The sequence below is a fragment of the Phoca vitulina genome, unplaced genomic scaffold (assembly GCF_004348235.1).
Source record: "Phoca vitulina isolate PV1807 unplaced genomic scaffold, GSC_HSeal_1.0 scaffold9, whole genome shotgun sequence".
Taxonomy (NCBI): Eukaryota; Metazoa; Chordata; class Mammalia; order Carnivora; family Phocidae; genus Phoca; species Phoca vitulina.
The window spans coordinates 57857851-57873503 of record NW_022589712.1 but is presented as its reverse complement, the minus strand read 5'-3'; the positions used below and the strand labels follow the sequence as shown (position 1 = coordinate 57873503).

The window sequence follows — 15653 nt, the reverse complement described above, 5'->3', positions numbered from 1 at the left end:
ACTTGCCGGTAGCGGCTACGGAGGCTCCCTTTCCCCTCCATCTATCTTCTGATATATTGCCTCGGATTCACTTCTCCACACGTCCTACCATCCAGAAAGGGGTCGCTTTTCTGTTCAGAGAGTTGCTGCTACTCTTTTCTTTGATCTCCTATTGAGTTCGTAGGTGTTCAGAATGATTTGATCCCTATCTAGCTGAATTCCTGGGACCAGACAAAATTTAGGTCTCCTACTCCTCCACCATATTGCTCCTCCAAGGCCTGGTGTTTGTTTTTTAACTTACCTTGTCCCAGAGAGAATTTGTTCCACATTTGGATCTCAGTTATTCTAGAAACCAATCCAAGAAGAAAGCAAATAGCTTCCTTCTTGTAAATGAAGCAGTCCATTTAATAGGAGTCTATTTTATGACTTATGTAATTTTTCTGAGATTTCTCAACATTGGTTAATGACAGAAGTCCAAAGAAATGGTATAAGAGTTGGAGAACAGGCATAGATGGGCTTTCAGCTTGTCTGGCTTAATCTAAGAACAAATATTAGGAGTATCCAGAAATATGGATCAGTTTATCAGGTTAGCCTTATTTGTTTCATTGTTTTATTTATTTAAACTAAGTGAGCTCTTCCTAAATATTGAACAAAAGAGGATTTGAAGTTTTCTTCCCTCAAAGCTTTAAAAGTGATTGAAACTTGGGGCTAGCTCTTTGAGTGCACTAATTGGCACACATGCCTTAATAACAAAAGATCGCACTTCTGCCCAAATTTGTCAAAGAGAATCCCCTATGGCAGGGTCAAGATAATCTGCAATTAAACCTCACAAGGTCATTCTACCCCAGAGAAAAATTACTAATTAAGACCTTGAAAGTCTAGAATAGAGAGGGTGAAATCAAAATTTTTAGATTGGAAAAATGTATAAACAGATGCAAATAAACTACCACATCAGCAAGAAGAAAATTAAATTAAATTTTAAGAAATATGTATAAAGTCCACCTCTTCAGTTGTTAACTTTGAGCAATATAACTTCTGGATATAACCTGAAGGATAAACTGATTACAAATTATATGCCTAGATGTGTTCATTTGTCATATATTTGTCATATAGCATGGTTAATGCTACGTTAGTTAATGTTGGGAATTTCTAATAATATTTTCTTCCTTGAAATATTAAAGTGCTAGAAAATTCCATGAAAGACTATAGTCTTTGAATAATAAAGAAATCAAGCCAAACTAGAATATTATTATATTAATGATATAAAGCTTTGATCTACATAATGAACTATTTTAAAAAGTTATCAGTTACCAAATATAAACAAAAAGCCTGTCTGCTTGTTCTTAAGCAGTGAGGAGCATTTAGTCAATCATTGTCTCCAAATTTCCGTGTATTTTGTCCAGTCTTTCCTTTCTCTAATTATGTGAACTAGACCAGGAGTCAGCAAACTAGAAAACCAGAGCCAAATCCTCCTCACAAATTTTTGGCAAGCCCTCAAGCTATTTTGTTTAGAAAACAGGTGGAGATATCTTGATGTTAAGGAAGTTAAATCACTTAACCCCCAAGTCATCATTGGTCTAAACATGTACAGGTGATTCTATTCCATTGGGCAATGTGATGTAAGATTTCTTTTGGTAGCTTCTAGGAAGATTTTCCTACTTATTAAAAAAGAGTGGCTTTGTTTTTGTGATACCACTTACTGATTGGATACTGGTGTGGGTCCTGATGCCTTTTTTTGCAACCAGACCCTGTAGATTCCCAACATATTTTGATTTTGGAAAAATGAATCTGTGGTATTTCTTTCCAGGAGGGATAATACAGTACAGCCAGTTTTTCTATTGTACATCCAATTTTTCTATTGTAGCTACTCTCATATTACTTATACACAAGAAGATATTAATTTTATTATTATTAATGTGGTTTAAAGTGTGCATATAGTCCATTTAAAAACAGTGGCAAGACATAAATGTTATAATTTAAAAAACATCCAGAACAAGTTTGTGGTGTCTAAATGTGGTGTCTCTCCAGATCAGATGGGTCCCCAAATGTGGGGCAACAATTGGTTGGAAGCCAGTGGTGTGGGGGGCAGGGAAAATAACTCACCTAGGCCAGAACAAAGGAGATAGAAGCTTATTGAATACCGGCCAAGGGAGTGGTAGGCAAGGCAGCAAAGGAGAGGCTACCCGCTATGAGGCCGTGGGTAGGAGCTGTTTTTAAAGAGGGAAGGTGAAGAGGTATAGTGATATATGGAATTTTCCCTTTTTTGTTACCTGGGCCTACTTGTAAGTAGCCCATTGGTCAGTTTAGGCCTAGGTGGATATCTTGAGGTGAGTTGCCTGTCAGGCCTGTCTGTATTCATTCTGGTGATCATCGCTGTGGGCCCCTTTGCCTTGACCAAGTTTCCATTGCTCAATCCTGTTGTCTAATTTCCACAAAGTTCTTTTTTTAATTGCACTGGAAAGTATTTATTTATCTTTCAAGAGAGTATCCCTGTTGTCCATTTTTGTTAATGTTACAGTGTAAGTACTCAATCAAAAATAATTACCCTTTTCTATTTAGATCAGATATCATAGTCCATAATTGATTCTTGTTTTCAGAATCAAAGGCTGAAGGAAGGTCAATGAAAGGCATAAGCAGTCCTCAGTTATCCCCTACAGATTTCTTCTCAAGGAGATGAAGAAGAAACCTGTAGCTAGTGCAGAATACCCGTGTCAGAAGCAAACCGCTCTCCCTACCGCCATCTCCTTAACCCCTGCCATCCCTACCTCCAGAACACAGTTTTCAAAACTGGCTTGAGATGCTTGAGGTTTTCAAACTATCAAGGAAAAAAAACAAGCAAAAATTTTAGATTATATAGATTCTACAATGGATCTATATTTTTGGGAATATAAAATATGCCATTTTACAAAATAGCATATTATACCCAAACTTCAAGAGTTAGAGACCTAGAGTTCATGTTTACTCACTATCTCAGTTTGTTGGCCAATATATTCATCCTTATTTTGTCCTACTTTCCTACCTATAAAATAAGTGTAATAATAGGACCTACCTCATAAGGTTTTTTTTTTTTAAAGATTTTATTTATTTATTTGAGAGAGAGAGAATGAGAGAGAGCACATGAGAAGGGGGAGGGTCAGACGGAGAAGCAGACTCCCTGCCGAGCAGGGAGCCCGATGTGGGACTCGATCCCGGGACTCCAGGATCATGACCTGAGCCGAAGGCAGTCGCTTAACCAACTGAGCCACCCAGGCGCCCCCCTCATAAGGTTTTTAATGAGGCTATCAGGAAGCAAGAATTCCTTCCCCTTCAAGGGTTCTTCTGGCTGGACTAAGAATCAAATTGACACGAGAGAGATTAACAGGAGAAAAGCAAATTTAATAGCATACATATAGGGAATCCACACATACATGGAAATTCCAAAGACAGTTTGGCAAAATGAGATATATATGTCATGATGAACTAAGGAGAAGGGGGACTTCAGAGGAAAGGAATGTAATTCACAGGGCGATAAGAAGAGCAGATGTTTGGTAATTAGATGTTTGTCCTGCCATACTGATGGATCACTCAGATAAAATTTATCTCTGCTAATAACCCTTATTCTGGGAAAGATCCCCAATTTAGATTTTTCTATGTAGTTAAGGGAGGGGCAAAAGTTTCTTTTGAGCCCACAGGATTTCCGTTGCCTTCAGCTGGGAATAATGTTCATGCCAAAATGACCCATCTTGGGTCTGCTTGCCTTCAGCCTCTACAAGGCTGATTAAAATGTGCAATGTGCTTAGAATAGTACTTAACACATTTTAGGCATTATATGCTATTTATAGTTGTGCATCTGAATCACTGTTTCTTTCAATTATCTTCAATTATCTTTATCTGTATCTCTATACCTATTGAGTTGACAAAATAAAAACTATTGACAAGGATAATGCTGAGCTATCATTGCACATTTCTGGAGTTGAGAAACCTTTGGTACATATCCATCAGGAACAATGACTACCTTCTATAAAGATAATCTTATAAACCTTTATCTAATAAGAGAAATTTTCTCTTATTTCAATTAAGATTCAGACTTCATCAGAGTGTTACTGGCTCATACAATCTTTGTCCATTCAGGAAATATGATTTGATAATTTGGTTCCTAGGTGTTGTGCACACGATTCCACTGTGCGTGTGTTGGGCGGGGGGCAGGGGGAGGAGTTCACCAATGAAGACCAAATATATATTCCTATTATAAATCACAATATCACAATTTCTAAATTCCTTTCTTCTGCTTAATTCTTTGCTGCTGCCTTTCATTTACAAATGTTCCTCCCTTTTAAAAAAGTGCATTTTATTGTTCCAAAAATTTTCACAAATATCCATTCTGTCTTAACTGAACAACTTGCTTCTAGATATACAGATTCTATTTTAGCTAATTGGTTAATACCTACCTGTGAGCATAGAATACATAGGATAGAGCTGGGGCAGCTATTTAGCAAATGAATTTGGGTAGTTGGTATTTTATGGAAGAGTATTAGATGCACCTGAGAATACTTGTTTCCTACCAAGAGCTCTTCATTCAGCTCAAAAACGCATCAATTTTCAATTATCATCACCAACTACTGTTCATTGATAAACAGCTATTTCAAAAGTGTTCTCATTTTCAGAGGAAAAATTGACAGTTCTGTGACTGGAAGTTCTAATCCGAAAGTCCTTATTTTAAGATTGATAGTCTAAAATTGACAAGGACTGTATAAGTATGAAACAAAACAGTAATTTACGACTGGTCTATTAGTAAAAAAGTAAAAAACATTTCTTTGTACTTTTCGAATAACAGTGGTGATTTACAGTTGCTTCATCAATGCTAAGGAAAGTTTCTAAAGTGCTAAAAAAATTCCTACTGGCATTGCACTTTATAGCATTTTTTTCCTAATTGAATAATAGTGATCGTCAAAATAAAATGATGTTCCTCATTAGGGTATTTGTAGTGGAGACGTTACAAATATAATGAACTAAGATGTGCTAATTTCAGGTTTGTTTCAAATTTAATGCCTCCTTTAATATGTAAAGCCATAAGCTTTACAATTGCAAACTTTCAGCTAATAGCTTTTCTATCAAGAGAATTGGTTCAGAAATTCCTTCAGTAACCACTAATCTTCCTTAACTATGGAGAGAAGATTTAGTTTGACCCAGTTTTAATGTAACCTGAATATTATACCCAGATTCTTCATTACATCCTACTATTTTGTTATTGACATATTTCATATGATGTGTACCTTAAATATTATTTTTTTTTAATTTTTTACTTCCTAGGCATTAGCTATGGGAATGATGACAGAATACTATCATTATATCTTTACCACTCTGGTAAGTAACTTATTAAAGCATAAAGTTAATGCTTTAAATTTTATTATTACGACTTTCAGTATGGAAAATGGGTTTTTGAGTGAGAAGCATTGACTAGCTCCTTTGTAGTTATCATTTATTTTATTTTGATAAAACTCAGGAGGAATTGATCCTCATGGGGAATAATTTTTGGTGGGAAGCTGATGATTTTGAAATATTATTTCAGAATCAATTCAAAATATCATATCTTATTTATATATTGCTTTAGAGAACTTTCATAACATAATAGATTTTAAAATTAGTTTGCTGAGAAATCAGTGTTTTAGAAAACCACACATTTTTATGTTGTTATCTCGGTTCTATTTACTTTACAAAAACCAGATTCATTGAAACTGCTCTTTTAGTAGACTAAATTTTCTATCCTGTTTTTGCCCATGTTTAGCTGGATTTTTAAAAGTTAGTCTGACTTAATTTACAATTAGCAAATTGAATGTTACCTTTATCTTTTGTCTTTACATACCCACCACACAGTTTTTTCTTAAATATGCATGAAAATATGACCTTACCTTTCTGTCAAACCTACTTACTCTTGGCTCTATTTCTTTACTAATATGTTATACTGATTTTCCTTCTTCTGTGAAACGACCCTCTGTCTCTGTCACTAATTTTTCCCTGATGTAAGGGTAGAAAATTTGTCCTTCCCTTCTAGGTTCTTTGGCTGGTTTAATAATTAAATTGACATAAAACAGATTAATGGGAGAAAAAAACAAATTTAATTTCATATGTAAGGAGCCCCAAAGATATGAGACTCAAGGTCAGGTCAGGTAATTGAGCTAAGGAATGGGATGAGGGCCTGGGGCTTCAAAGGGGAGGAGGGTAATTCACAGACCGATAAAGAAGAGCAGATGTTTGGTAATTAGAAGTTTGCCCTGCCGTGCAGAAAGATCTTTCAGATAAAAAAGTTATCTCTAGTAATAGCTTTTTTTTCGGGTACTGGCCCCCTATATAAATTCTTTTAGGTAGTTAAGGCAGACATAAAAGTTTTTCCTGAGTCTACTGGGTCTTGATTGCCTTCAAATCAAAGTAATCCACATGCCAAAGTGGCATATTTGGGGGTGGCATATTCTATTCCCCTTTATTGCCTGTTGCCCCAAGTATGAGAGTATCTTCAAGTTTGAGCCTTTATTCTATTTTCCTTTATCCTCTTCAGTTATTTTCTTCAGAACTGGTATGTATTTAGAACTTCAATTATTACCTTTATTGAAATGAAATCTAAATTTCCCTCTATAACATTTCTGAGTTGTTATATACTGTTACATTACAGAACAAATCTAACTGTTGTCACATTAATTTCAAATTATTTAAACCTTAAGGTACTGTCCTCTAAAGTGACCCCTCTTCTGACTTCCTTCAAAGCTTCCATTGTCTGACTCCTACATCATCACCAAAATTCGACTGTTTTTTCCTCCATACTGTCTCTAGCATGCATCTCCGTCCCCACAGTGACCAGTCTAACCAATGCTTTCTGTTAACTCAGAAGTATTCTGATTGGTCTCCTTGATTTTAGGAGTCTTGAAGCTACCAGATCAAATTACTAAAATGTACTTGATCACAATAGCTACCTGTAATAACAACTCTCTTCCAATAGAGGTTCTTCACACGGTAGTCTGTATTTTACTGATAAATACTATGGTTCACTCTAATAGAGATATTACTTCCCACCAGGTCACTTTTTGCAGCCTGTAAGAAACTTAGTGATAGGCTGGAGGGGAGGGCTTGGAAGACTTTACTCATCAGCAAATTATATTTCAGTGCAGTTACAACTCAGTTTCACCATAATCGTAAGATTTTAGAGGAATCAAAAGTACCTCTTAATAAGAAAAAAGAAATTAAAAAAAAGAAAGAAAAAGTAGTTTAGGATATATAGAATTCATTAGCCTATAATTGAAGGCTTTTTTAAAGTTTGATTTTAACCTAACTTTCCTATTTTCTTTTGTTGTTAATCTTCTTCATCAGTCCTCTTTTATAGCAAAACTGATCTAGATCAGTCTACCGAATACGTTTTATGTTTTCTAATTTTTGTGCCTTTACTGACACTTTGAATGACATCCTTTTTCCTTTTGCCTATCAAAAACCTGGCCTTTCTTTAATGGAAGCTTAGATCCCATCTGCTTTATGAAGTTATTTTTGACTACAAAAATTCAAAGTTATTTGTCTTGCTTCTGACTCCTTGCACTTAACACTCCTACTCTTTTGCCCCTTCGTGTGTATGAGTGTGTGTCTCCTTGGCTAGATTGCAAATACTGAAAATAAAAACCTAAAAAAATTCTTTATATTTTTTCACAGCACAGAGCACAGTGCAGACCAATATCATCTGCTCTCCATTGAAATTTATTTCTAGTTTGTAGCCTATGTAGCTGTATAAATCCAAGACAAACTTCACAGGACCAATGGCATTACTGTTGGTCTGGTTCCCAATATTGTCTGTAAGATCTGAGGATTAGTTAATGACAACTTGAAAGAGTGTAGGGGTCCCACATGCTGTATGTTCTTGTGGTGACATCCAACTCTTCTGGATGCTTTGGCCTCCTCTTTCCTGGGAAAACCAAAAGGCAAAGCCAGAGCATTAACTACAGCCTGGAACCCACAACCAAAATATGAAGGGTTCCCTATGGTGAACTTGTTGGGTAAGGTATAAAACAAAGGAACTGCAAGGGTTCCACAACCAAAAAAGGCCAGTTGTGTTGCCCTCACCTTTAATATAATTTTCATTAGTTAGAAGCCATATTTCATGAACTGTTTCTTTAAAAAAAAAAAGATAAGACAAAATAAAAAAGTGGCAGTTACCAGTCAAGGAAGCAGAGCATAGGAGAACAAAACAAAACAAAACAAAACAAAACAAACCTAGTCAGTTAAAAAAAAAAAAAAAGTGATAGTGCATAAAATTTAAGGTAGTATTTTGGTATTAACCTAAGATATATTGGGAAACTTTATTGAGAGGAAAATATCTAAATAACTTTAAAATGAAGCTATCCTTAACATGGAGAAGAAAGCTCATGCAAATCTTAAATGTAGGTTACAGAAAAGCCTGTTGTTCCATTGGTAGAATTAGAATATGACATATACATGCATATTTATCTAGAATATGTATGTTTGCATTGGAAAAGCATGAAAATAGTCTATTTGAATCTTGGTGATTTCTGATGTTTAACATCATTTGAGAAACAATCACGTTAACTATTCTAAGGGAAGTAATAATTGACTATTTTAATTATACATATCTGTGAATGTACTCTATTGGTACTAACACAAAAAAAATTTGTCTTTCAGGACCTCTTTGCTCTTGATGTAGAGCCCTACCGATACAGTGGTGTTAACATGACAGGGTTCAGAATATTAAATACAGAAAATACACAAGTCTCCTCCATCATTGAAAAGTGGTCAATGGAACGGTTGCAGGCACCACCGAAACCCGATTCAGGTTTGCTGGATGGATTTATGACGGTATGAATTCCCACTTACAGATTAGTTTGTGGGTTTCTAAGTAGTTTTGCATAAATTATTAAATCTTCTGGATACAAACTTGGGTTTAACCGACGTTAAAGGCATGGTATCAGAACTACTATTGCAAATAATTCTATTAACAATTTCCTGAATTAATTTATGTGGCAAATTTATACTTTTATACAAGTATCTCAAAAGACATTACAACTATTGTTAGAATACTACAATGTAGGGATTTCTCTAAAATTAGTGAGTGCCATATATAGGATAAATTAGAGACTGAGAAGAAGACGTTAACCTGATAGTTATATTTTTGATCTTAACTAGCGATACATGATTATTCTTCATCATGTTGGTTTGTGATGTCATATGTATGACCTACATCACACAAAAATCTCCTTAGAGTTATTTATTCTTTAAGGCTTAAGACTAACCAATAATCACATTTGTTATTTTTCAAGTCCTTTTTTAAACTTAGAAATTGGATTTAGGCAGAAACTATAAAAGAAGGGAACATTTTGGTATAAGTTTAGCTGTTTATACCACTGCTGCCAATGAAAACCTAATGGAAGACACATATATAATTTAAAAATTTTCTGATATCTCTGTTAAAAAACATAAACAAAAACAAGTAAAACTCAATGTTATTAATTATATTACTTAACTGATTATATTAAAATACTATTATTTGAACAGATAATCAATATAAAAATTATGACAGATATTTGCATTTTCTTTTTGCTACTAAGTCTTTGAAAGTTGTCTTTGACACCATACATATTAATTCAGACTAGTCACATTTCAAGTGCTCAATAGCCAAATGTAAGTACTGGCTATCTTATGAGACCAGGTAGGTTTACACTATACTATTTTTATACTATAGTTATTTAAGCAAATTATAAATGTCTGATACATCTCATCAAATCTGTTTTGTATAGAACAAATTATTGCTACATTTTAGGAAATAGCTAAGCACTTTGGCAATATTTACGTTTCCTAGGTCATTACAACCTGCTTTTATTAAGTGTCAGTCTAAATGGAACTTTTATAAGCATAACATTCTCTATCCTGATATGTGGAAAGCTTTTTCTATTATGATAATAATTTTTCCATTAATTAGTTCAATAGAGATTCAAAGTGTGTTTTTAATGTTGTAACAAAATAAAGGAAAAGTTCTATTATTTTTTTTTCCTTAAAAGTAGATTCAATCATAAAAATTGAGTATCTTCATAGAGACTGAAATCATAGTTGCCCTCATGGTACCAAACTTCTGATAAAAAAAAAAGGACAATTTTTTTTCTTTTAGTGAGAAAAACAATCTCCTAGAATTTGAAAATGTCTTATACCCACATTAATTTTTTTTAAAGATATAGTATGAGGGGAATTTTATTCTTTTGCCTAAAAATAGAGATTGTTGACTAGTTCTAGTATTTTGGTATTAACCTAAGATATATTTGAGAAACTTTATTGGGAGGAAAATACCTAAATAACTTTAAAATGAAGATACTTTTTTCTCCAAAGCATATCCAGATTAAAAATAAAATACAACCTAAAAAAAATTACAAATATTATGCTTTATTCTCAGTGTGAAGATGTTGAATTAAACTTTTGGAACTTAATAAGAAAAATGTTATTTTTTTAAAATAAAATATGTACTATTCTTTAAATTATTATTTTAATCATGTATATATATTTTTTCAATATATGTTTTCTAGCTGTCTTTATCATTCTTTAATTTCAGGATGGATCTCTTATTATTTGTTCCTCAAAACCATTTTTGAATGATTTTAAGAAAAGTAAATCAATAGGTATCATGACAGTATTAACACTTTTACTTAGCACTTAACTCTAAGACTTCTACTAATATGTCCAAGGATTACTGTTCTCCTTTATATATCAAAACTACAAAAATGATCCAACTTTACTTAGGTATTCTCTGTATTTCTGTATGATTCCCTATATGATGTTACATGTCATCCCCTGAAACAAAGTGCTGTCTGACTTCTAAGTAAGTTATAGAGATTATTGAAAGACAGTTAAGTACAAAGGAAAGGTTATTAATTTCTTGTCCAGGGAGGCAGGGGCTCTTAGAGGGAATTAACCTTCAGAAGATGGAACAAAAAGACAGGGTGTTAGGAGGAATACAGGTTTGGGTTCTTTTCTTTTCTAGCCATGAGTCCATTCCTCCTCAATTCTGTCCTTCTGAACTGGCAGGTGATTTAGTAGGAATGGATAAGTGATGGAAAAAAATGCATTGATAAGAAAATGAGAAAATTAGCCTATTTATTGAAAACTCTGTGTATAGAACAGATTCTGAAATCTTTAGAAGAATATTCAATGCCAACACTCTTACCTTTGTTACAGTCATGAAGTGCTTTCCAAGTGTCATATTACATTTAAAAAATGAAAATGTTCACATATAAGAGATAATTACCCCTTCATTTGTATATTTTTAAGTTACTGCAAAATATAAAAATTTCACCAGAAAAGTTGAGATGAGATTTAAAAGTGAGGACATTTTTAAAATGAGTAAGCTGAAGATAAATTTACTTGTATGAGCACTTTTTGAATAATATTTCTTATCTAAAAATGTGTACTAGCTATTTATTTTATTTATAAATAGAGCATGGAACGCAAACCATTTTGGAAGTAAACATGAAGTTTGCCATTAAAATAAAAATGTCTTCAAGAATGGATACAGATTGATTACTTTTTAAAAATTCTCTTTTGGAAAATGATAATATCTTTCAAAATCTTCTCATTATATAGCATTATATAATGACATAAAATATTATATGTAAAATATTTCATTATAAATCATTAATTCTTAATTATAAAATAGCACATGATTATTATAAACATAAAACCAGCATAGGATCTGTATAAAAATGTTGGTATATTTATGCCTTGCATGAGTATTATTTTTCTTTTTCATTTAAGATCATATTGTAAGCATTTTCCCAGTCATTAAATGTTTAGGAAAAGGAGTTACTAGGCTATTTCCACCATGAATGGAGTCAGGAAATTAAGAGGAGTCTAGTTAGAAAAGAAAGGAATTATAGCCTGGCATTGTGGTGTTGGCACCATTCCCTCCAGTCAGTTCATGAGATCTCAGTGTTTATATATCTCTTGTTCTTTTTTCTCCCTATGATCCCGTAAAGAAATGGGATCATCAGCAAAGTCCCTGGTGCTTGGAGCAAGACCTATTATTATCAGTATCATAGTCATTTGTCAGTATGTAAGATCATAGTGCTTAGACTTTCACATTCTTTCTTCATGTTGAGCTATAAAAGGAAACAATGAACTGGATTCATAAGAATTTTTCTGGTTGAGTTAGCATCTTAACTGACCCCTGGGTTAAGTGTTTGTCTGCTAAGTGACTATTGAATACAAGACCATTTCTCCTGTACTTGTGGTTTCTTCTATGGTTTGGGGTCATCATAATAAATATATTAATGTCATTAGCTCAGTAAAATTTTTATCTCCATTTGGTATAAATCCAACCAAGAAACCAAGTTGCACAATATATCCAAGCCCAATCTCTTTAAGGAGAAAGTTAAAAAAGAAGTCCAACCCCCTTCCTTCACAAATAAGGGTTGTTTTTTTTTTTTTTTTTCTAACTCATGATAACACCTTTCTCACACTTTCCCCAATGCCTGCACACTACCATCCAGTCAGTGTGCTAGACTCCTCCCCAGACATGAGCCATTACTATAAAACCCTTTCTTTACTGTGAATTGTCTGCTGAGTATAAACATATACATGTTTCCATGTTCCTGGGAGTATGGAAGTCCTCTAAGTGGACATTACCACTGTTCTTTACTGAAAGATCAGATGACATAGCTCCCAGTCTTCTGCCCAGAGGTCTGCCTTCTCCAAGCACAGTTCCCAAGGGCAGGGATTCACTTTTTTGAATCCATCAGAGCTGACAGTGGTTGTATTTATTATTGATATATTGAGTTTGCAATAATCTCAATTCAAGAGAACAAAACCCAGTAGAAATACCTCAAGGTAGTTTTAAACAGTCTAGCTATGTCTTAGAAATCTTTCCCAATTCCCCCATTATGCCCATGTATATTAATACTAACGGACCTGTACTTTATCTGGTAGTTTAAAAGTACCATTTTTTCTTATATCGATATGTAATACCACACATATTCCTTGATAATGTAAATTTAAAACACAAGTCAATAATGACTGTGTTGGTTGGCTATATTATTTGGATTTCTACAGGGAGGTTACTATTTGGGAAATATAAACTCTGGATGCCAACTGCTTTCTCCATTTCCTTCCCCATCTCTTCACATCCATCAGTCAGTCATCAAACACTTTCAAGTCTGCTGTCTCAATACTTTTCTTCACTACATTCTTCTTTTCACCCCCAGACCCATGCCTTAGTTAAGGACCCCATGATCTCTCCTCTGGCTGTTGTAATAGTCTCCTTCTTGAAGTCTCACTCCTAACATCCCTCCTCTACATTTACCTTCTTTCTATGTGAACATTGCTAATGACTCCTTGTCATTTACTAGATAAAATTCGTATCCATTTGCCAAGACTGCAAGACCCTCCATGATCTGGCTTCTGCTGCTTGTCCAGCCTCCTATTTGCCTGCTCCCTGCTCTTTGAAGCCACCCATCTCACCACAGTGCTGTGTCCTCCTCATTTCAGCACAGGCTGGTCCCACTGTCTGAATGCATGGCATATTCCTACTTGTGCTCTAATTTTCAGGTCATCTGTAACCTTTTGGTGATTTTACCTGTGTGCTCTTTCATTTGTGCATGTTTTGTTTAACAACACTGGTAGTTTTGTGTTCACATCTCTTTTCCAAAAGACTTGTAGTTCTTTGGAGGCAAGACCTAGGTTTCTTCATCCTTGAAGGCCCTGTACCCAATTAAGTGCCTGGTGCAAAGTGAATGCATTGTGAGGGTGTTCATAATGAAGGAGGGCCTGCCTGACTGAAAAAAACGTGTGTGTTAATTTATTTTAATCACACTACATCTGTGCTCTAATCACTAGGTTCTCTCAGTTTCCCAAATATGTTCTGGAGAGCTTTTTTTTAAAAATTTATGTACTTACACTTAATTGTCAAGATATCTAATCATTTGGAAAATGCAATTAGGCTACTGTCAAATATTTGTTAGAAAAATATCTTAAAAGGCAAAAGCTTAGAAACACTTTTGATTAAATAGTGGAAGTTTAGTGAGTTAGAAAAGGAGTTTCTCTTCTCCTTTACAAAAAAGTGAACATGTTTATGAGAGAAGAGTCTTTATGTATTTAAGTTCCAATGTCCTCTTAAAAATTATTCTTTTGTAACAACAGATCATAGCCCAGAAATTTTAAAATTTCTTTCATCATTTGATTAACTTTAAAGATCAACGTCTTGTATACCCAATTCATGACAGGGAGTTAGCTTATGTACTAAGAGGGGACTAGTGATCACTCTGCTACTGTACAAAGATTTACCTTTAGGAAATAGAATCACAGAAAATTAAAGTATGACCAGGCAGGCTTTCATGTTCTCCTGGAACTACAAGTCTGTCCTTGCCACTGTCTTCTTAATTAGCTGGAGCTATTTTCTTCGATTCTGTTGTAAAGAGAATATAAGACTTTGCCAGACAGTGGATCAAACTAATTCTCTACTTTTTAATCAATAGAGGCATTTTGAAAATGTTGACTTTATCCTATATTCCACTAAAACACCAAAGGTGTAAAAAGTAGCAAAATGATGAATTAATTACTTTTTCTTTGATCAATTTTAATTGTGTGTATGCTGTGTACTCCAGGCTTGATACCAGGCACTCAGGGTTTGGTGATGAAGATAATATATCTATTTCCTCACAGATCTTAGGGCATTGACAAAATTAGAAGATAGTGTATTACTGATCACATCTCACATCTTAGTAGTACAAAAAAAATATTCAAACTTTAATTCTTGACTTCTTCCCAATTTTGTGTTTCTTTGGTTGATTTAGTTTCCTAAGTCTTCTTTCAAAATTGTTAAAATTCCCTGTTTTCTATTTCATTTTTTGATAGCAAGAGACGAACATATATTTACCAGGAGTTTTGCATAATTTCTTAGTGTTTTGATGAAAAATGTGTAACATTTCACAATATTTATCAACATAACTGCTAGTTTTATTCTTGTCTTTACCACAGAAGAAATATTTAGGAGTCTATATCATAATCAAATGTGACAGAAGTATTTGTAGAAGATATTTCAGAATATGTTATGAAGTCACAAGCACAACACTCATTATATTTGTATATGATTGATTTAATGAATAGTAAAAGGACATGGAGTTTGTGGCATGAATAACGGGATGGCACTATATTCCTTCACTTTATATACCTATTAATCTTCCATGATGTACTGGGCTGCAAGTTAAATCTGAATATAAATAATTGAGATGACCTAACAACCTCCATTGTTTCATTAACATACAACATTCCATTTAATTGCCTTTCCTCATTGACAGATTAAATAATCAGCATTTATCTAAAGCTGATAAAGAGTTGGAATTTCCATTTTAAGTAATTGTTCCTTACATGAAAAATGGCAGTTGCAATGAATCATTTCCTTCATAATCATGTTATTTTTTAGGCCAATTTTTAAACTTTTCACTTGGAAAAAGGAAGGTTGAATCAGGAGACTTTTTTTACCCCTTCCACCCTCAAGAACAAAATTTATCTGTAAAGTACTGATCTAAGATCATGCAATACACACTTGTAATGGATTAATACATTTCTGTTCACAATTTCCCTCGGCTTCTTATTTTACATTTAATAGCTATATAGTTACATATAGATATAACCAATCACAGATGATATAAGGAAAGTAAGTACAGGGC

The 15653-nt window shown here is 33.8% G+C and overlaps 1 protein-coding gene across 7 annotated transcripts in view; it reads left to right on the top strand.

Annotated features, from left to right (window-relative positions):
• GRIK2 (glutamate ionotropic receptor kainate type subunit 2) overlaps positions 1 to 15653 on the top strand; it is a 1100253-nt gene that overhangs the window by 735613 nt on the left and 348987 nt on the right. For all 7 annotated transcript variants that reach the window (XM_032408162.1, XM_032408165.1, XM_032408164.1 and 4 more), the window contains 2 exons: positions 5269 to 5322; positions 8632 to 8805. In XM_032408162.1, the coding sequence (XP_032264053.1) occupies positions 5269 to 5322; positions 8632 to 8805 (228 nt within the window). The remainder of the gene's footprint in view (positions 1 to 5268; positions 5323 to 8631; positions 8806 to 15653) is intronic.